At 46.7% G+C, this 22479-nt stretch overlaps 1 protein-coding gene across 1 annotated transcript in view; it reads right to left on the bottom strand.

Moving 5' to 3' along the window:
• The window catches only part of LOC140727731 (alpha-tectorin-like), a 34710-nt gene that overhangs the window by 11428 nt on the left and 803 nt on the right, over nt 1-22479 (bottom strand). The window contains exons 2-12 of the mRNA XM_073045473.1: nt 19277-19407; nt 17514-17795; nt 16807-16944; nt 16464-16623; nt 13664-14073; nt 12786-13356; nt 8873-9072; nt 7459-7839; nt 6450-6691; nt 4683-4951; nt 1410-1529 (exon numbers count right to left, since the gene is read on the bottom strand). Coding sequence (XP_072901574.1) covers nt 1410-1529; nt 4683-4951; nt 6450-6691; nt 7459-7839; nt 8873-9072; nt 12786-13356; nt 13664-14073; nt 16464-16623; nt 16807-16944; nt 17514-17795; nt 19277-19407 — 2904 coding nt within the window. The remainder of the gene's footprint in view (nt 1-1409; nt 1530-4682; nt 4952-6449; nt 6692-7458; nt 7840-8872; nt 9073-12785; nt 13357-13663; nt 14074-16463; nt 16624-16806; nt 16945-17513; nt 17796-19276; nt 19408-22479) is intronic.

Below are 22479 nucleotides of genomic sequence, written 5' to 3' on the forward strand. Positions count from 1 at the left end.
ACATTCTATTACGGTTTTATTGAGTATGCCCACAAAAATGAATCTCAAGGTTATATATGTTGACATATATGTACTTTGATAATAATTTTACTTTGAACTTTGAAACCAGAGTATGACTAGAATACAAAATCAAAGATATACTGCTGAGAATTTCCAAGGCACAGGCTTGACCATATTTGGAATATTTTGAGCAATTTTGGGCCCATACCTAAGGAAGAACGCACCGACATTGGAGAGGGTCTAGAAGAGGTCCACAAGAAGGATCACCGAATGAAAAGCTTAATGTATGAGGAGCGTTTGATGTCTTTGGGCGTGTACTTGATGGAGTTCAAAAGGATGGGGGAAGGGGGTGTATCTTATTGAGAATGCCTGATAGTGGAAGTCCTGGATAGCATGGATGTTTAGATTTTTCCATCTCTATGAGGGCACAGCATCAGAGTCTTTAGAACTAAGATGAGGTGAAATTTCTTCAGCCAGAAGGTGGTGAATTGGTCCAATTTGTTCCAAATTTGGGTGTAATTAAGGTACATATTTTTAGATTGTTAATCGGTAGGGGGTCTTGAGGGTTATATAGGGAAGGAGGGAGAGTGAAGTTGAAAGAAAATAATTATTTTGAATGGCAGACTCGATGGGCTAAATGGTTTAATTATTCTCCTGTACCTCATGTTGCACCTGTGCATGCATGCACTTTGCTCTTTACACTAAAATGGGCTTTATTTCTTGTTCTGATGGTGTCCTTTCTTCTAAAAATATAGTTTAATTTATGCAGAGTTTGTATTTTTCTCTGAACTCCGCTTTCAATGTATTTAATTTCAATCTAGCTCTGTGGTTATACGATGCTAATTGTCTACGATGATGTTACAAGCCTTTCACTGCATACGTGCATGACAATACACTAGGCTTTGACAGCCTGGTATCGCAGAGAGTTACAGGTTCAACCACCTCCATCATTATTGAGGACATCTTCAAGAGGCTGTGTTTCAAGAAGGTGGCACCCATCATCGAGCACCCACACCCTCTGGAACATGCTCTCTTGTTATTAGCATCAGGGAGGAAGCGATGATCCTAAAGACTCACTCTCAATGATTCAGGTGCAGCTTCTTCCCCTCCGCCATTAGATTCCCGAACAGTCCATGAATACTACGGTATCTTGTTATTTCTTTTTTGCTATTTGCAACAATGTTATGCTTTGCACGGTACTATTGCTGCAAAACAACAAATTTCACGGGATAGGAATGTCAATGATAACGCGATTCTGATTCTCGCTACTGCTACAGTAACGTGTCCCCTATCGGCCTCCGTCAGCCTTGCAGTACTTGCTGTAATAAATAAATATAATTGCAAGTTTATCAGCCGTTCAAAGGCAAATGAAACTACCGTAATTCAGGAAGAAGAGCTTGCTCTATTACCATAAGCGCGGTGACTGGCGAGATTAGTTGTCGTATTACAGAAGCAGCCGTAATTTCCTCCTCGCTCTCCACACCACTCTTCCGCTGTGCATTCCTGATCTCTGCATGGATTGGTTATCGCTGAGGAAAACACCAGGACGTTAGTTCACCGCGAGAATCAAACCTCGATGTAACACACACACACACGCACACACACACACACACACACACACACACACTCATCGTTGACAGAAACCTGGCTAAATATTCTACCCGCCGTGGACCATGGAGTGATACACAAGGTTATATAGAACTTTAAACAGTGTTGCGTAGAGTCAGAGAGACCGCGGAGTACATTCCCCCAAGAGCGGCATCACAGGTATTCAAGGTTAGACCACACTTGGAGAACTGTGTTCAGATTAGAGAACATGTCTTATGAGGAAAGGTAAATCAAGCTAGCCTTTTCTCTTTGATATGGAGGAGGATGTGAGGTGATGCAATCGGGGTGCCTAAGAGGCATAGATAGAATGGACGGCCAGGGACATTTTCCAGAGTGGAACTGACTAATACCAGAGGACAATTATTTTAAGGAAAGTTTAGAGATTGCAGAAGGGTGGGCTTTTACACCAGGAGTGGTAAATGCATGAAATACACTACTGGAGTGTATTAGAGGCAGCTGCAGTAAGGACACGATATGAACGAAAAGAAAAATGGAAGACAATGTGGGAGGGAATGGTTATACAAACAGTGCGGTAGGTTAAAAAGTTGAAGCAACATTGTCTTATGAGGATAGATTGAGAGAGCTGGGACTTTTCTTTCTGAAGTGAAGGGGGATGAGGCAACTTTACAGAGGTATACAAGATGATAAGAGGCATCGATAGAGTAGAGAGCCAGAGACTTTTTCCAATACGAGGGGGCAAAATTTTAAGGTGTCTGCAGGAACGTATTGGTGGTGCGGGGAAGATGTCAGAGGTAATTCAAACGTAAGTTGTTTTATGCAGAGACTAGTGTGTGTGTGCGAAATACACAGCCAGGATAGTGGTAGTAGATGCAAATACTCGGGAGATATTTAAGAGACTCTTAGATAGGCAGATGAATGATAGAAAATGGAGGGCTATATCGGTGGAAAGTGTTAGACGATTCTTCGTGTAGCTTAAAAGGCCAGCACGCACCATGGGCCAAAGGGCCTGTACTGTGCTGTTTATTCCGAGGTGTGTACGGGAATGAAGGGTGGCTTTTTGTGGGTAACAAAACCATGAGGGGGTAGACAGGGTGAGGGCATTATCTTTTCCCCTCTTTCGGGGAATTCGAGAACTTGAGCGCAGAGGATCAAGGTGGGATGGGAAAGATTTAATATGACCATTTTACTCAAAAGTGTGGCTTATATGTGAAGTGAGCTGCCACTGAAAGTGATGAGGGCAGCTACAATAACAACTTTTAAAAGACATTTGGAAAGGTAAACGGATCGGAAAGGTTTCGAGGGATTTAGACCAAGTGCAGGAAAATGGAACTAGCTTGGACTGGACACCGTGGATTGCATGGATTGGTTGGGCTGAAGGGCCTGCTTCCACTAACTCGATGAAAAACATAATGAGTGCAGCTTGTTCAGCCAACAGAGGCTGGGTCTGTCCTTCCTGGATCAGACGTAGTAACCTTCTCTCCAGAGCAGAGAAGTCTAAAGGTTTAGGGAGAGCATAGGTGGGTTCAGAGGAATGGGTTTTTATAATCCCTCCCTTCGCAGAGGGTGTTTGGGATCTGGGAAACCCTGCCTGAGCAACAATGCTTCCCAGGACCCTGTCGTTCACTGTTCAGAGTGAACTCTTCACCATTCTCTGACCTGCATGAGAACATAAGAAAATCTGGCCGAATGGTGCCACGACGACAATCTCTCACTCAATGTCTGCAAAAACAAAGAGCTGATTATCGAGAACATGCGGAAGAAGTCTGAGGCCCAGGAAGCAGTCCTCATTAGGGATCAGAGGTGGAGAGGGTCAGTAACTGTAAGTTGTTTGGCATTATCATTTCAGGTATCTGTCCTGGAACCACCACATAAATGCCATCAAAAAGACACGACAACGTCTCTGATGTTTTAGAAGTTTGTGTAGATTCAGCTTGTTATCTAAAACTTTCACAAAATTCCATAGGTACTCAGTGGACAGTATCCAGACTGGCTGCATCACAGCCTGGTTCAGAAACACCAATGTCCAAGATCAGAAAAATACACTAATTTTGTTCATTTACAAATCAATCAAAAGCACTCATACTCTGGATGAATTCCTCCATTGATAACTATTAGGAAGTAGTACACAATTTTATAGTGCTGTAGTAGTATTGGTAGGGTTCTAATTTGCTCCATATTTCACTTAAAAACATAATATGTTATTCAGTTAAATGGTAGTTTATCTTTTGATACCATTTTAATTATATCCATGAAACTTCAGCTAAGAGGGACAGATGCTTAATTAAGCTAAAATGTACTGGTCCTGTTGTGTCTCAATTAACTAGAATCCATTGATTTTTATCATTTGTCATTTATCATTTGATTTGTTTTTTTGTATTTGCACAGATATGTCATCTTTTCCACGTTGATTCTTTGTCAGACTTTATTTATGTATAACCTTTCATAAATTCCATTGTATTTCTTTTTATGTGAATGTTTGCAAGAAATCGAATCTCATGTGGTATGTATATACTTATATATTATAACTTCTGCTAATTGTTCCAGTGTCCTTAAATGCATCCCACCGGGACCAGTGGGCATGTCTACCAGTTTGTTGATCACTGCACTCTTTAGTGTCAATGACTGTATCGAGGTTCTCCCTTCCCATTGCAGCCATAACATCTGTCTTTCGCATGTTAGACGTGTCTTTGTGAAACCCAACAGAAGACAGTCACTAAAGGCCTCAGTGATATCCACATAACCTATTATTAATAACCCCTTCTCATCTTACAAGTTCCCACGTTCACTTAAGCCACAGTTACCGTTTCATATAATTACCAAAACTTGTACTGTCCATTCTTTCTACTTTATGTTAGTTTACTTACATAATCATCCTTCCATTTCTTTATTGATTTCTTTGTGGCTCTTCCCTTCTTTTTGAATTCTTCCTAATCATTCAGTTTCCTACTAACTTGCTCTCGAATTAAGGTCACCCTGACCAAAATAAAATTAAAAAGAATTCCTCCCCAGCCCGCTTGCAACTGAACTTATTCCCTCTCGTACCACACCCCTCTTTCATGTAGCAAGAGACTTTCTTTATCTAGAACATAGGAATGAACGAAAATAGTTCTTACGGCAAATTCTAGGATTGCGCCAGGCGGGAACAAGCACTCCCTCGAGGATGCATCCTTTCTCGTAAGAAGTGATCACTCTGCAAAGCCGTTTATCATTTGAGCCATGGAGGCACAGGTCGTACACACAGGACCTGTAATAGTTCTCAGGGTCCAGACGACGGTGACACGCAGCGAAGGGTCCCGCGATGTCGAGGATGATGGAGCACTGGGACTCAAAAGAGGGAGACTGGGGGCACCGAGGTTCGGTCACATTGGAGTTATCTTCACATCTACAGGAGAACAAACTTCAGTGTATGGCAAACCAGTTATGGTAGGCGGCCATTTTGTCTGCATGAGACCCGTTCACCCGTGAAGGAGTATGTGTGAAGGAGGGGTACCCCATGTGTGTGTGAGCGACTGACAGGAAGAGACAGAGAGACAGAAATAAAGAGACCGCGAGAGAGAAAGAGGGAAAGAGACAGAAAGATAGAGAGACAGACAGAGAGAGAGAGAGAGAGAGAGAGAGAGAGAGAGAGAGAGAGAGAGAGAGAGAGAGAGAGAGAGAGTGAGAGAGACACACACACACACACACACACACACACACACACACACACACAAAGAGTTGTCCCCTCCAGTGGTGGGTGAAAGGGTCTGTTTCTGTGCTGTACAACATGATGCCTCCGACACTCAGTGATGCTAATCACATTTTCTTCTCCTTCACATTCTCGTCCACACTCTCCCCCCGACCCCACCTCCAAGATTCTACCCTTGCCAGGACACTAGGTGAAAATTTACAGTGATTGGTTAACCCACTGACCCCGGATCTCTGGTTTGTGGGACAGAACCGCATTCTCCCTGGAAGCAGTTCAGTAGCTGCACAGGTTGATAGGCTGGTAAAGAATGCAGACAACAGGCCTGCCTTTATTAGTCATCGTATGTAGATATCAAACTCTGGTCGAGAGAATCGCATTCAGTTCTGGTCACCAAATTGCAGGAAGGATTTTGAGGCGTCGAAGAGGGTGCAGAAGAAGTTCCCCAGGATGCTATTTGTATCAAAGGAAATGAGCTATAAGGGGAATTTGAACTAACCTTGGTTGTTTTCTCTGTAGTGGCCGAGGCTGGGGGATAGCGGAGAGAAGTTTATGAGATTATGGGAGAGATAGAAAGAGTAAACAAGTGGAAGGGTTTCCTACAATCTAGAAATATCTAATATCAGAGGGCATTTAAGGCGAGAGGAAGAATGTTCAAAGGTGGTGTGTGGGGCAAATTAAACTTCACTCAGCCTTCTCCTTACACAATTTCCATATCCCTGTACATTCATGTGTGTCTCTCTCTAAGAGCCTCTTAAATGCACCTATCGCATCAGCCTTCATGGGGGCTGAGGGGGTGACCTTATAGAGGTTTATAAAACCATGAGAGGTGTAGATAACGTGGATGGTCACAATTTCCCGCTGGGTCGGGGATTCTAAAACCAGGGGGCGCGGTTTAAGATGGGAAGGGATAGATTTAAACGTACCAAGTTTTCCACGGACGATGAATGGAAGGAGTTGGCGCAGGAAGTGGTAGAACCAGGTACAACAAAGACCTTCCAAAGATATTTGGACAAATACTTGGATAGGAAAAGTTCATAAGGATTGATCGCGGAGTAGGTTAGTGGGCTGAAAGGCCTATCCTGGCTGTACAGTTCCATGTGCTCAGATGCTTTCCCTAAGCAAATGGGACTGTATAGACAAGTGTTCTGCAGGCCATTCCCACCTCTGAGAGCTGTTGGTGATTCCTTAGAGGTACCTGGGCTCGCTGCCGTTTCTGGAAGGCTCCAGATCGTCATCAGAAGGATCGTCATTCCAGTTGCCACACATCCCACGCAGGAAGCCGGCGTAGGACGGCCTCACCCTCACAAAGATGGTCCCCTCCCCGTCGAAACGCACTTCCAGCTGGGACGCTGTGACTGCTATGACATCATCACCCACTCCGGATACGGTGGCGACGGAGGGGATGGTGAAAGCAGGAGAGATGAGTGTCCCATTCATCTGAGCGGAAAAGCAAGATAAGAAGTTAGTTTGGTTGTCCACTTGATACCATTCTGTCTTCCTCGACACCATCCCATCACACACTCCCGTGGTCAGACACAGAGAGAAGCTCTCTCCACACCGTGCCATCACACACTCCCGGGGTCAGACACAGAGTGAAGCATCCTCCACAACATACTATCGCTCACGCTCGAGGTCAGACACAGAGTAAAGCTCCCTCTACACTGTCCCATCGCACACTATTGGGATCAGATACAGATTGAAGCTCCTTCCTCACAATCCCATAAATTTCGAGTTTATTGTCGGAAGCTCAAGCCCATGTGTGCACGGGTGCAAAGAGAAACTATCTGGCTCAGCATCACAGGCACCGAGCATCGGAGACACAACATTCACAAGCACAGTAGTGTAAAGGTCAGCGCAGCACTTTACACTACCAGCCTCACTGACCGTGGTTCAATTCACGCGCTTGCAGCGCATGGGTTTCCTCGTGATGCTCCGGTTTCCTCCCGCATTAACTGAAGTGTTGGTAAGTGGTTGCCATCCTATGTTGACACCAGAAGTTTAGCAACCCTTGCGGGCTGCATTACGCTGCACAATACTCTATGCAATAACTGCTACAGTCTGTGACACTCAGTATTCTGGTCTATGCTACCGACTCTCTCCTCTCCACACACTCTAGTCCAACTCCTGCTCTACGCTACTCACTAAACTCACTACGCTACTCGCCACGCTGCTTGACTCTTCGTGGTTCATCCCTCGCGACTCACCATCGGCGGCCTTCCCCTCTCAAGTACGAAGTCGGCGCCCACCAGCTGGACCCTGACACGGGTGACCCCCTCTGCCATCTCACCCTCCTGCCACTTCTCCGCCGTCACTCGGAACCAGGGGGCAGAGGCATTGCAGCAGACCTCGGCCAGCGTGTGGGTGCAGTGACCCCGGAGGCGGGCCGGTCGGCCGTCGAAGCTGAGGAGGTGGGACCCTCCGCCTGTGACGGTGCAGAGGGCCTGGGCGGTGAAGCAGCCCCTCCTGCCCCCGCGGATGGTGCATATCTCCCCGGCCCCACAGCGCAAGGGGACGCAGTGGACCCTTCTTTCCTGGGAGCACTGGCACACCTCTGCACACTCTGGAGACACCCTTCGCTCTCCCAACTGCAAATAGACAGAACAACATCAGTGCCTTGCTGAAGGACAGCCACTGCAGCGAGAGCGTGAGACGCAGAGATAATGCATGTGTTTGTGCCTGTTAGAGACAGTGTGTGCGAAACACAATGTGTGCATGTGGGTGTGAGAGAGGAAACTGCATATGTGTACAGCAACACACTCAAAATGCTGGAGAAACTCCGCAGGCCAGACAGCATCCATGGAATAGCGTAAAAGAGTTGACGTTTTGGGACGAGACCCTCGTCGGCCGTTTACTCTTTTCCATACATATTGCTTGGCCTGCTGAGTTCCACCAACATTTTGTGTGTTTTTTCGGATTTGCCTGCAAATTTTCTCAGTTTGTATACATGTATGTGCGGATGAAATAGGTAATGTATGTGTACATTAGCTACAGTGCATGAGATAGAGCTACAGGTTCAGAAAGCCAGAGAGAGTGAGAGAGAGCGCACGCGCGTGACACAGAGAGAGCGAGAGAGACGCAGAGCGTGACACAGAGCCAGAGAGACAGAGGAACAGAGCGAGGGGGGATCCCGAGATTAGAGGGGGGGGGGTGTTGGAGAGCGGGCGCGCCACACGGAGCGAGCGAGAGGGGGAGAGCGCGCGCCACACGGAGCAAGCGAGAGGGGGAGAGACGCAGAGCGCGACACAGAGCCACAGAGAGAGAGGAACAGAGCGAGGGGGTATCCCGAGAGTGGAGGAGTGGAGAGCGAGCGCGCCACGCAGAGCGAGCAAGAAGGGGGTTGCGCGTGCCACACAGAGCGAGCGAGAGGGGGGTTGCGCGTGCCACACGGAGTGAGCGAGAGGGGGAGCGCGCGCCACGCGGAGCGAGAGAGGGGGGAGAGCGCGCGCCACGCGGAGCGAGCGAGAGGGGGAGAAACGCAGAGCCATTGTGAGCGAGAGAGCACGAATGAGTATGTAAATGTGTGCGGAAAAACTCGCAGCCTCGGGCCACCGTGGTTCACGGGGTCAGTTGTGCGTAAGACCGCGACGAGACTGAGCTCTGCTTGACTCCCTCTCTTGCCTTCATGTAGACACCGTGATGTAAACAGCCGCAGCGATCCCGGGGGACGCATTCGCTCCCGTCGCGGAAGTATCCCGGATCACAGAAACACCCTTCCGAGCACGACTCGTTGCAGTGTAAACTGGAGGAATTGAAGACACAATCCCGGTCGCACACATTCCCACATGCCTCATAGTGACTGTTGGCCGGACACCGGATGCCTGGAAGAGAGAATGACAGAATAAACCTCGCCAACGCTCTGAGCAATGCTCTCAAACCCTCTCTACATGGACTCTGTACATTTTGCTGCCTCGGTGAAGCCAAGAAAGCTTGCCGTGCCCCTGATTCCCCCGGAAGCTAAACAAATTCAGCGTGTTCCCGATGCCCCTCCCTGATTTATTACCATTATCCATAGAAAGTTCCCAGCGTGAGGCAGGGTCTTTGATTATATTGGCTGCTTTTCCAAGGCGGCGAGGTAAACACGTGCAATGAAAAATTTACTTGCAGTAACATCACAGGCTCACGTCAGCATCACATAAACAAAATTCAACACAAAAACCATATACTACAAGAAAGCACACAATCAGAACAACAGAAGTCCATTGTAGTGCCAAGTTGTTATACTGAGGCAGTGATTAGGGTTGTGCCGGTTGGTTTTTAAGTTTCTACATATGTACAGTGAAGAGCATTCTGACAGCTGCATAATGAGCTCGCGTAGTGGCCAAAATGCAAGAGGCTTCAGAGGGTTGTAGAGTCAGCCAGATTCATCACGCGCACAAGCCTCGGCCGCATCAAGGATATCTTCAAGAGGCGGTGCCGCACGGCATCTATCATTAAGGACCCTTGCCATTCGGTTTGTGTCCTCTTCGCATTACTACTATGAGGGGTGGGGTGGTAGAGAGCCCGAATATCCACAGGCAATGTTACAGGAGCAGCTTCTTCCCCTCCGCCATCAGATTTTTGAATGGCCCGTGAACACTACTTTGCCATGCTTCCTTTGCATTGTTTATTTATTATTGTAACAGAGTAAATAATTACGTCTGCACTGCACTGCCTCACAAAACTGCAATTGTCATGATTTATTCCGTGACCATAAACTCGATTCTGATTCTGAAGGTCTATGGGGACCTTAGCAGGAGTCGATGGACTGGGTGGAGAGGAAGAGGTTGGGCAGGCTCAGGTGGGGCGTTCCGGGGGTGAGGGGTGACCTGACAGACGTTTAGAAAGTCACGAGGGGTACAGATAACGTGGGTGGTCACAGCCTTTTCTCCTTCTGGGACAGGCAAGTCTAAAACTAGTGGGCAAGGGTTTAAAGTGAAAGTGGAAAGAGAGTGGACGCAGATGGTGGTGGGTGTGTGGAACCAATTGTCAGAGAAAGTGATAGGGTGCAATCAAAAAGGACATTTGGATAGGAAAAACTGAGAGGGAATTGGGCCAAACGCAGGCAGGTATGAGTGAATGTCTTGTCAGCATGGCTAGCGGGGCCGAAGCGCCCGTTTCTCTGCTGGATAGGTTGGGCTGTTTTATCCCCAGAACGCAGGAGACTGAGGGGAAATCTTATGGCGGTGCACAAGTTCATGAGGGGTGTAGATTAAGAGACTGCTCTGTCTGTCTCTTCCTGGGTAGGGGAGTCGAAAGCCAGAGAGCACATGATTAACGTGAGAGGGAAAAGGATTAAGGGCCGGGTTTTTCCACACAAAAGGAGATATGTGCCTAGAACGCGCTGCCAGAGGAAATGGTAGAGGTTTGTACAATTACAATCTTTCCCAGGTTTGTGGATTAAAAAAAAAATGCTGGGCGCAATATGGGTCAAAAGCGGGCACATGGGAATGGCTCAAATGGATATAATGTTGAAGAATGTTCTCAATCTTCTAAATTCCAACAAATACAATCCACCAAAATTCAAACAATGTAATGTAGTGTATTGGGTTTTTAAGCGGGCATTTAATAAGGTACCCCAAGCATAGCTTATTGAGAAAGTAAGGAAGCATGGGATCCATGGTGTACTTGCTTTGTGGATCCAAAACTGACTTACACACAGAAGGCAAAAAGTGTTTGTAGACGAGTCATATTCTGCATGGAGGTTGGTGATCAGTGGTGTGCCTCAGGGATCTGTTCTGGGACCACTGCTGTTTGTGATTTTTATAAATGAGCTGGATGAGGAAGTGGGGGGATAGATGAGTAAATGTGCTGATGATACAAAGGTTGGTGGTGTTGTGGATAGTATGGAGGGCTGTCAGAGGTTACAGCAGGACATTCATAGGATACAAAACTGGGCTGAGAAGTGTCAGTTAGAGTTCAACTCAGAGAAGTGTGAGGTGGTTCATTTTGGTAGGTCTAATATGAATATAGTAGATTGTGGCAAGACACTTGACAGTGTGGAGGATCAGAGGGATCTTGGAGTCCGAGTCCATAGGAAAATCAAAGCTGTGGCGCATGTTGACTGTGTGGTTAAGAAGGCATACGTCGTATTGGCCTTCAACAACTGTGGGATTCAGTTCAAGTGCTGAGAGGTAATGTTACAGCTATATAGGACCCTGGTCAGAACCCACTTGGACAGCTGTGCTCAGTTCTGGTCACCTCACTACAGGAAGGATGTGGAAACTATAGTAAGGGTGCAGAGGAGATTTACAAGGCTGTTGCCTGGATGGAAGAGCATGCCTTATGAGAATAGGTTGAGATAACTTGTCCTTTTCTCCATGCAACGATGGAGGATGAGAGATGACTTGATAGAGGTGTATAAGATCATTAGAGGCAATGTTCATGTTGATAGTGAGAGGCGTAAGCCCAGAGATGAAATGGCTTACACGAGAGGATACAGTTTTAAAGAGCTTGGAAGTAGGTACTGATGAGATGTCAGGGGTAAGTTGTTTTTTTTAAAAAGAGCAGGGAGTGGTGAGTGCGTGGAACGGGCTGCCGGTGATGGTGGTGGAGGTGGATACGAAGGGTCTTTTAAGAGCCTCCTGAATAGGTAATGGACGTTAGAAAATTAGAGTGTTATGGGTAACCCGAGATAATTTCTAAAGTACGTACATGTTCGGCACAGCATTGTGGGCCAAAGAGCCTGTATTGTGCTGTAGGTTTCCCATGTTTCTAACAACCCCTCGCGAGACATCCCACTCATTCCAGTGATTAGTTCGCTGTCACCCCAGAGATCTCATGGGACCCAGGGAGAGCTGGATAATTAGATGCAGAATTGCTCAGCGGTAGGAAGCAGAGGGTGTTGGTTGTTTCTTGGATTGGAAGCCCGGGACTGGTGGTGTTCAGAGCTCTGTGCTGTGACTCTCGACTTCAAAGTTTGTCATTGTGATCTACATCAATAATTTGTAGAAGGCATAGTTCTAATGCGAGGATTTACAAGATTGGAGTGGAAGGTGGGCTGAGGAATAGAAAGTGAAGTTTAATTCGGGTAAGTATGAGGTGCTACGTTTTGGGAAGACAAAGGAGGTCACTGTTTTCACAGTAAACGTTAAAGTGCTGGAAAGCGTTGTAGAATGCAGGAACCTATAAGTACAGGTACCTGGATCCCTAAAAATTGTGAGACGGGTAGACAGAGCGGCGAAGAGGGCGGTTGGCACACTGCCTTCATCAGCCAGATCACTGAGTAGAGGAGTTGAGATGGGAGATGTTGTTGCGGCCATATTAGAAATGTTGTACTCACCCTGCTGTAGGAAAGATGTCATTAATATGCAAAGGGGGCAGATGAGATTTACGAGGATGTTGCCGGGACTCGAAGACCTGAGATATGGGGAGAGGTTGGGCAGGTTGGGACTTTATTCACTGGATCATAGAAACTGAAGAATACTCATAAATGGGGCATAGATAAAGTATAAGCATGCAGTTCCACCCACCCCCCACCCCCGGGGCTGGGGAATCAAGAGCTAGAGGGCTTCCGTGCTGTAAGACCGTGATATTTCCGACAGGCGGACCCTACCGCAGAATGTCTCGGTCCTCCAGGACTCTGGCCTCATCCCGGCTGAGCGGCACGCCTCGGCATAGCTGGAGAGAGCCTGGCAGAGGCTGGCCTCCAGGCCGCCGGTGGCGCAGAGGTCATAGACGCAGCTCTGCTCGAAATCCCGGGGGTCGATAGCGGCATGGCAATGTCGGAAGGGGCCGTTCCGGGCTCGGAGGAGGCCGCAGGAGGACGGCAACGAGTAGCGCTCCGCCTCGGTGCAGTCTCCGCACCTATCGGTGCAGGAGTCCCGGCATCCGTCCCCTCCGCTACCGCCATCCGCCCTCCAACTGGCCCCGAATATACCCGGCGAGGTCGTAAGGTTCCCGCTGCGCGTGCGCAAATCGTCAGAGGGGTCCCCGTTCATGTTCCCGCACATCCCGCAGACGGCTCCGTGATAGGATCCTGGCAGGGTGATCGAGGCGTGGTGGGAGCCATCGTAGGTCACGGTCAGTCCGAAGTCCGCTGTCGCCCTCATAGTGAATCCGGCGGTCCGGACTTGGAGTCGGCCATCCTCGAGGAAGACAGGGACGGAACTACGGGTCCCGTTCACCTGCAAGAGAATCGTCAGGACTGTATCAGTTCCACGACAAATCCCACAGCCCCGCATCAGTCCCATAACTCATCCCACTGCCTCCTTCCCTCCCACAGCTCTGTCAGTCCCTAAACCATGCCCATTGCCCGTGCTCTCCCAACTGCCTTATCATTCAGCCCTGAAACGAATCGCACTGACCCACATCAAACCCCAAACATTCAATCCCAATCACTCTCCGCCCAGAGAGCGTCCGGCATCAGGAGGAATTCCAACTATTTCGAGCTAAAGTTAATGAAATGAAACAGTTATTCTCCCGCCGATTTACCAGGACGTAGTTGGTAGTCCCCTTCAGCATGATAACTTCAGTTCCGTAGACCAGGAGACGGACGAGTCTCACGAACGATACGGCCACGCTCCCGCGGTTCTCGTTCTCTCCCTCCACCCTGTAGTAGGTTAGGTTGGACAGATCATCACACAGCTCGGACAGGACATAGGTGCACGTCCCCTGGAAGTGGATGACCCTCTGGTCGAAGGTGTAGTAGTGGGGGTCTCCGTAAACGTCGCAGGTCTTCATCGAGACTGGGCGGCAGGCGTGGAACGGTGGAGCAGGGACGCAGATTTCGGCCGCGCCGCACGGTTCAGAAACACACGTTAGCGACCCCTCCGAGGAACATTTACATTTGGTTTGGCAGCTTCCATTGACCCACACTGTCTGGTTTTCCCGAATGTACCTTCCTGCGGGAATATTTAATGCATTACACACTTACTCCGGAGCAACCTCTCAGGTTAACAGGAATCAGAATCAGGTTTATTATCATTGAAATATGACACGAAATTTCTTGCTTTGATTTCTGAATGCTTCGTGAGCCCATGAACACTACCGCGCTATTTCTCTTTTGCACTATTTAATTTCTATAATGGTATCTTTAGCTTTCCAGCTATCTATCCATCCATCTATCTAATTTATTTATTTATGTACAGTATGTATTTTGTCCATATTTATTCATTATCTTACTTAGTTGTTTATTGTAACGTATAGTACTCTTAAGTATTGCACTGTACGGCTGCAACCGAACAAGAATTTTCACAACATATGTCAGTGCCTAAAAAAAAAACCTGATTTTGATTCTAATTATTTTGCAGGAGGGATACCTTATAATCTCCTCCCTTTCAGAATTGAGGGCAATAGAGACCGGGGAACAGGAGAGGAGATGAACCTCGGGGCAGATCAACCTTTGTCATATTGAACGGCACAACAGCGAACCGCTTCTACTGCTGTTGTCTTGCGTTCTATACTTTACCCTCCAGCATTTTCATTCCTGCCACTGATTGATTTCCAGTCCAATTCTACACTTTCCCTTCAGTCTTGTACCTAGAGTTATGGAACCATAGAAAAGCACAACACCGAAGTAGGCCCTTCCACTTACCTTAACCATACCCAACCATTTAACCCGTCCCCTCGCATCAACCTGCACCGGCACCACAGCCCTCCATACTCCTACATCCAGACTTCGCAAATTCACATGCACCGTTTGCGCTGGCAGCTCGTTACCTTCTGGCTGAAGAAGTTTCCTCCCATGTTCCCCTTAAACTTTTCATCTTTCTCCCTTAGCCCAAGACCTCTGGTTGCAGTCCCACACAACCTCAGTGGGAAAAAAGCCTGCTTGCATTCACAGTATTTATCCCCCTCATATTTTGTATACCTCTATCAAATCTCCCCTCAATCTTCTACGTTCCAAGGTACAGTATAAAGTCCAAACCTATACAATCTTTCTTTATAATTCAGGTCCACCAGACCCAGTAACATCCTTGTAAATGTTCTCTCTACTCTTTCAACCTTTCCTGTAGGTACGTGGCCAAAACTACACACAATACTCCAAAATAGGCATCAGTGTTGTCTTATACAACTTGACCATAACATCCCATCTCCTGTACTCAATGCATTGATTTATGAAGGCAAATGTGCCTCTTAACGATCCTATTTGTCTGTGATGCCACTTTCAACGATCTAAGCTATCTAAGCTTCTCCTCAATGTTATAATTGAACGCACACCTACGACTTCCACTGGCAGCTTATTTCATACTCACACCACCCTCTTAGTGAAGAAGTTCTCCTTTAGAATCCCCTTACCCTTAAGTATTTTACTTTAATGAGTAACATCTAGTTCTGCATGCACTCACTCTATCTATAACCCTCAAACTTTACACACGTCTATACAAGCTCCCCACCTCCCACCGCAACCCCCTCCCATTCTCCTGCACTGTAGCGAATATGGTCGGAACCTGCTCAACCTGTCTGAGTAACTCCAATACACAAGTCTTGGCAACATCCTTGTGAATTTTCTCTGCACTCTTTCAGGTTTATTTCAACTTACTTGCAGAACAAGATCCCCATTCAAGCCAGCCCCACTTGCCAGCGTTTGACCCACATTCTTCAACAACTTTCCGATCCATGTATCTGTCCAAGTGTCTTTTGCTCTGTTGTCAACGTACCTGCCTTAGCAACTTCCTCTGGCAGCTGGTTTCACATATGGACAACCCTCTAAGTGAAAAATGCCCTCAAATTCCTGTTATTTTTCTCCCCTCTCACGATAAAACTGTGCTCTCTAGTTCTTGTGTCTCCATTCCTGTTAATTCACCATATTTATAAACTCATGGTTTGTACGCCTCTAAATCACTTCCCAGTGTCCTACACTCCAAGGAATAAAGTCCTAGGTTGTCAAACCTGTTCCGGAATCTCAGTCCCTCAGGTGTTAACAATATCAATCTTTTCTGCGCTCTTCCCTGTTTAGTAAGTATTCCTACGATCTATGTTCGTCATGAGTTTAACATCACTATAAGATCGCCCCTTAGTCTCAATTGCTGTTAAATTAATATCAATTTCAGCATGATTAAGCATAATTAAGTTGATATAATCCGTTCAGAGTCTAACTGTGATCACAAGAGCAAGAAGTGGAACTTAATTGCAGATTATATTCTGCGCAAACTAGAAATCGGGCGCTTGGGGCTGGGGGGTTACAGGGGAAGACAGAGATAGGAGAGAGTGGAAGTGTTTGGGAGAGGAAGAGAGCTATCCTATTGAAAAACTCTGGTTTAATTCTCTAATTTAATTTAATATTCCTTACCATTATATATACAACCCCCGAGTGTTTTGAATGTATCCGCCCTGAAGACCCATCGACCAGGTTCGTCCACGTTGCTGGTTGTCTCGATATCGATGATCTCTGACGTCTGGGACCCAGGAATCGAGAAAAAGTTCAGGGAGCCCCCGCTGTTGAAGCCACCCTGTTTGGGGATAGGGTGGGTAGGGTGTAGTGGGAGGTGGGGAAGGGAAAGAAGGGAGGAGAATGAGTTGTGAGGGACAATAGAGCAGCTACGGTGGAAAGGCAGAGCTTACTCAATGAGCCTAATGGCCCAATTCTGCTCCAAAGTCTTACTGTCCCGCTTTCCTATTCTGAACAGGTATACCTGTGCTGGGGTCCCGCCAAGTCCGGTCAACGCGTTGCCGCCACTCGCTGTTCCGGTAGTCCATTCAATATTCCCGTAGTTAAAAATGATAAATGATTGTAAGCCATCCGTAATCAGGACCGCCTGGAAACTGTTCACCTACAATGTAAAAATAGTCACTGTGACACAAAGTGTGAAAGGGCGGCGAGGGTTCGATATTACATACAAGAGAAAATCTGCAGATGCCGGAAATCCAAGCAACACACACAAAATGCTGGAGGAATTCAGCAGGCCAGGCAGGGTCTATGGAAAAGAGTGACCAGTCGACGTTTGCTGATGTCCTAATGAAGGGTCTCGGCACGAAACGTCCCGAAAATCTTTTCCATCGATGCTGCCCGGCCTGCTGAATTCCGTCGATATTACATTGACGTATTTACACTAATAAAAGTTTTAATTCACAGCTTTTTAATCAAATGCGGTAGTATAACACCGAGGTTAAATCAGTGAGGGCGGGAAACGGGGTCGGGTGGGTTTCACAGGAGCGGGAATTGGAGTCTCCGTGTGTCCAGAAGGAGCGAGAAACAAGGTCTCAGTTGGTTAAAGAGGGCATGGAACATCAAATAATAAACTGCCTGACGAACAATTGAGTTCTCAAATGGTACAGTACCTGATTATTGGAAATGGATCTCAGAAACCATAATGGATATTCGAATAGACGGAATGAATACCTTGGAGGACTGGGAGCCAAAATAAGCAACGTTATCCCAAGTAGCCACAAACACCCAGCGGGCTTGAAATTCGACTCCGGGTGAGTACTTGCGGACGTCCGCCGTGGCCCGTTGCAGTAACGCTTCCTCGGTACTCTGGCGGTAGTAGATGTTGCCACCCAGACTATTGTCCACATCTGCCCAGAATGGGGCAATGAAGGCGCGCCCGTCCGATAGTGGGAATGCAGTTGGTGTGTACTGCCTCACAGACACGACAAAGGAGATGATACCGTTGTTGTTGACCTGTGGGGTTTAGCATTGTTAGCGTTAATCGGAGCAGCACACCCCGCGCCTTACCACAGAGGGTAAGAACGGCGCCAGGGTCAACAGTTTCTTCAATTCCCCGCAAACGCAGATATTCCTCGACCCGCTGAGATCCTCCAGATAGTTTGTTGCACTAGATTCCACCCCCATATTCTCTCTCCTGTGTCTTTTCAGAGTCACTTTATTACAGAATCGAGCTATTCGATGCATCAACCCTCCTCCGCCATTCCATCGCGGCAGATTTATTATCCCTCTCAACCCCATTCACTGATCAAGAACTTATCAGCTTTCGCTTTAAATACACTCAAATTACTTAGCATGCTCAGCTGTCCATGGCACGATTTCCATTGATTCACAGCACTCTAGCTTAAATAAAAACCCAATCTATGCTTTAAATGGACGTCCCGCAATTCTGATGTTGTGTGCTCTGTTGTTAGACTCTCCGCATTATATGAAACAGCCTCTCTACATTCCACTCTATTTAGGTCTTTCACTATTCGATAGGTTTCAATGAGACACCCTCTCATTTTTCTAAACTACAGCGAGTACTGGCCCAGAGCCATCAAACTTTCCTCATACTTTAACCCTTTCACACCCAGCATCATTCTCTTGAACCTCCTCAGGCCCTCTCCAATACCAGCATATTTTTTCTTAAATAATGGGCCAAAAACTGCTCACAATACTCCGTGCAGTCTGAAAAATGCCTTTTCAAGCGTCAGTATTAAACACTTGCTTTTATTTTCTAGTCCTCTTGAAATGAATGCTAATATTGCATTTACCTTCCACACCACTGACTCAATTTACAAGTTAACCTTTAGGGAATCCTGCACAACGACTCCCAGGTGTGTTTGCAGTTCTGATATCTGATTTTTTTGCCTCATTTATAAGATAGTCTATGTCCTAATGCTATATTAGTTACTATATTGCAACTACCTTTTCTTCGTCCATTCTCCGATACTATTTAAATCCTTCTGCAGACTCCCTGCTTTCTCAACACGACCTATCCTTATATCATCCTCACTTTTAGCTACAAAGCCATCAATTCCATTATCCAAATTATTGACAGATATCATGAAAAGAAGCAATCCCAATACCAACTCTGTGACTATGCTGAACTAATCAAATAGGTAACTTAATGCCTAACTGAAGTAATCCCGCCTGCCAAGACAACCCCATATCATTCTATTCTCTGCACATTTGTCTACCTATCTAGGAGCCTCTTAAATGCCTTTGCATATTTGCCTCCACCACCATTCCAGGCAACACATTCCATCCACCCTCTAATCTGTTTGTAAAAGATTTGTCGCCACATCTGCCATGAAATTACCCCTTCTCGCTGTAGAAACAGGCCCTCCAGTTTTGAACATGTCTACCCTGGGGAAGAGACACCGGCTGGTCGACTCTATCTATTCCTCACAAGGGAGAAGCCACGTCATCCCAAAACCCACCAGTGCACTTACATACAAGGAGTTGTAGGATCTTTCAAAGAATGGGAACCATGTTGAGATGGATATGTTTGGGGAGCTTCCATCATCGCTGACCAGATTGTTGATATCGCCACTACTAGTACCGAATGGGTAGAACAAATCGCCTGTAAAACCACAGCAACATTGAGTTCACCATTACAGAAATAGGCAGCAATAAAATTATTCTTGAATATGATATAAGAAGCTGCCAGTGTAATCAAAGACCCCAGCAATCCCAGATGTTCCCTGGTCTCATCACTCCCATTGGGAAGAAGATACAAGTACCTGCAAACATGTACCACAAGCTCAACAACAGCTTCTACTCCACTGTTATAAAAGTATTAAATGGTTCCTCAGTACAATAAAAGGGACTCTTAGCCTCACAATCTCTTTTCGTCATGGTCCTTGCACCTCATTGTCTGCACTGTGCTTTCTCTGTATCTGTTACACTTTGTTCTGCTTTCAGTAACCACTTTACTTCGTTCTCCCTCAAGGCACTGTTTAGTGATCTGATCTGTGTGGACTTTATGCAAGATTCATCTCGATACATGTGACAAGAATATTCCAATTCAAGCTCGCCTGTTAGCTGATTCCATTTACTCACACCCTCTCTGTGAAAAACATCTCTTTAAATCTCACCCTCTCTTTTTTAACTTATGCCCTGTAGTTTTGAACTCCTCTACCTTGAGGTAAACAACTGTGAGTCCTATCTATAAACTCTGTGAAGTGTATTGGTTAATTCATGTCACATGTGACCTGATATAATGAAAAACTTTATTTTGCATGACATCCATACAGATCATTTCATTGCAATGATGCATTGAGGAAAGAACGAATTAAGTGTTACATTTACGAAGAAACTGAAGTGCTGGTAGACAATAAGATGCAAGATCATAACGAGATGGATTGTGAGGTTAAGAATCCATCTTATCATACTAGGGAACCATTTAATAGTCTTATCACCATGGGGTAGAAGCTGTCCTTGAGCCTGGTGGTACATGCTTTCAGACTTTTCTGTCTTCGGCCCATTGGGAGAGGGGAGAAGAAAGAATGTCGAGGATGGCTGGTGGCATTGTGGAACAAAGTACAGTACATCACAACAATGGGCCTTCATCCCTTGACGTTGTGTGACCTGTTTAAACGCACTCCACCGTCAATCAATCCCTTCCCCCCTATACAGTCCGCAACCCTACAGTTTTCTATCATTCATGTGCCTATCTAAGATTTAGTTAAATGTCCCCAATGTACCTGCCTCTACCACCACCCCAGGCAGTGCATTCCACACACCCACTACTTTGTGTAAAATATCTACCACTGATATCCTGCCAAACTTTCCTCCACTGACCTTCAACATTTATAAGAAACTTTACCCCGTACATCCTCACTTAGGTATTGACCACTGCTGACCTGGGGGAAATCATGTTGGCTCTACGTTCTATCTATGCCTCTCATAACTTTATACACCTCTGTCAAGTTGCCCCTTAACCTTTGTCACTCCATAAAGAAAAGTCCCATCTTGTTCAATGCCAGGCACACAAAATGTGGAGGAACTCAACAGGCCAGACGGCATCTATGGAGAACAGTAACCAGTCGACGTTTTGGGCAGAGACCCTTCAACAGGACTGGAAAAAGAGACGGGAAGTCAGAAATAGGAGGTTACGGAGGGGGTGGGGATAACAAGGTGGTAGGTGATAGTGAAACCAGTAGATGGAGAGGGGTGCAGTAACATGGATTGACATGTTGGAATGCGACTGGGAAGTAGAATTGAAATGGGTGGCTACCAGGCTATCATGCTTATTCTGATGGATGGAGTGTATGAGTGTGGATGAAGTGATCGCCCAATCTGTGGCAGGTCTTTCCGATATACAAGAGGCCACACTGGGAGCACCAGATAAAGTAGATCACCCCAGCAGACTCACAAGTGAAGTCTCTCCTCACCTGGAAGGACTGTTTCGGGCACTGAATGTTAGTGAGGGAGGTGGTGTAGGACTAGGTGTGGCACTTGTACATTTGCAAGGATAAATTTCAGGAGGGAGATCGATGGGGGGGATGTGGACAAGGGAGTCATGTAGGAACGCAGAACGTGGAAGGGGAGGGAAAGTTGTGCTGGTGATGGGACCACGTTGAAGATGGTGGAAGTTACAAAGAATTATGTGCCGCATGCGGAGCCTGGTGGGGTGGTAGGTGAGGACAAGGTCCCTTTCACTGGTGTGGTGGTGGGAGAATAGGGTGAGGGCAGACATGCACAAAATGGAAGAGAGGCGGGTGAGGACAGCATTGGTGGTGGAGGAAAGAGACTCTTAGATAGGCAGATGAATGATAGAAAATGGAGGGCTATATCGGTGGGAAGTGTTAGATGATTCTTCGTGTAGCTGAAAAGGCCAGCACGCACCATGGGCCATAGGGCCTGTACTGTGCTGTTTATTTCGAGGTGTGTAGGGGAATGAATGGTGGCTTTTTCTGGGTAACAAAACCATGAGGGGGATAGACAGGGTGAGGGCATTGTCTTTTCCCCTCTTTCGGGGAATTCGAGAACTTGAGCGCAGAGGATCAAGGTGGGATGGGAAAGATTTAATACGACCATTTTACTCAAAGGGTGGCTTATATGTGCAATCAGCTGCCACTGAAAGTGATGAGGGCAGCTACAATAACAACTTTTAAAAGACATTTGGAAAGATAAACGGATCGGAAAGGTTTATGAGGGATACAGACCAAGTGCAGGAAAATGGAACTAGCTTGGACTGGACACCGCGATTTGCATGGATTGGTTGGGCTGAAGGGCCTGCTTCTACTAACTTGATGAGAAACATAATGAGTGGAGCTTGTTCAGCCAACAGAGGCTGGGCCTGTCCTTCCTGGATCAGACGTAGTAAACTTCTCTCCAGAGCAGAGATGTCTAAAGGTTTAGGAAGAGCATAGGTGGGTTCAGAGGAATGGATGTTTATAATCCCTCCCTTCCCAGAGGATGTTTAGGATATGGGAAACCCTGCCTGAGCACCAATGCTTCCCAGGACCCTGTCGTTCACTGTTCTGAGTAAACTCTTCACCATCCTCTGACCTGCATGAGAACATAACAAAATCTGGCCGAATGGTGCCACGACGACAATCTCTCACTCAATGTCTGCAAAACCAAACAGCTGATTATCGAGAACATGCGGAAGAAGTCTGAGGCCCAGGAAGCAGTCCACATTAGGGAT

Source organism: Hemitrygon akajei, chromosome 1 (assembly GCF_048418815.1).
Source record: "Hemitrygon akajei chromosome 1, sHemAka1.3, whole genome shotgun sequence".
NCBI classification, from domain to species: domain Eukaryota; kingdom Metazoa; phylum Chordata; class Chondrichthyes; order Myliobatiformes; family Dasyatidae; genus Hemitrygon; species Hemitrygon akajei.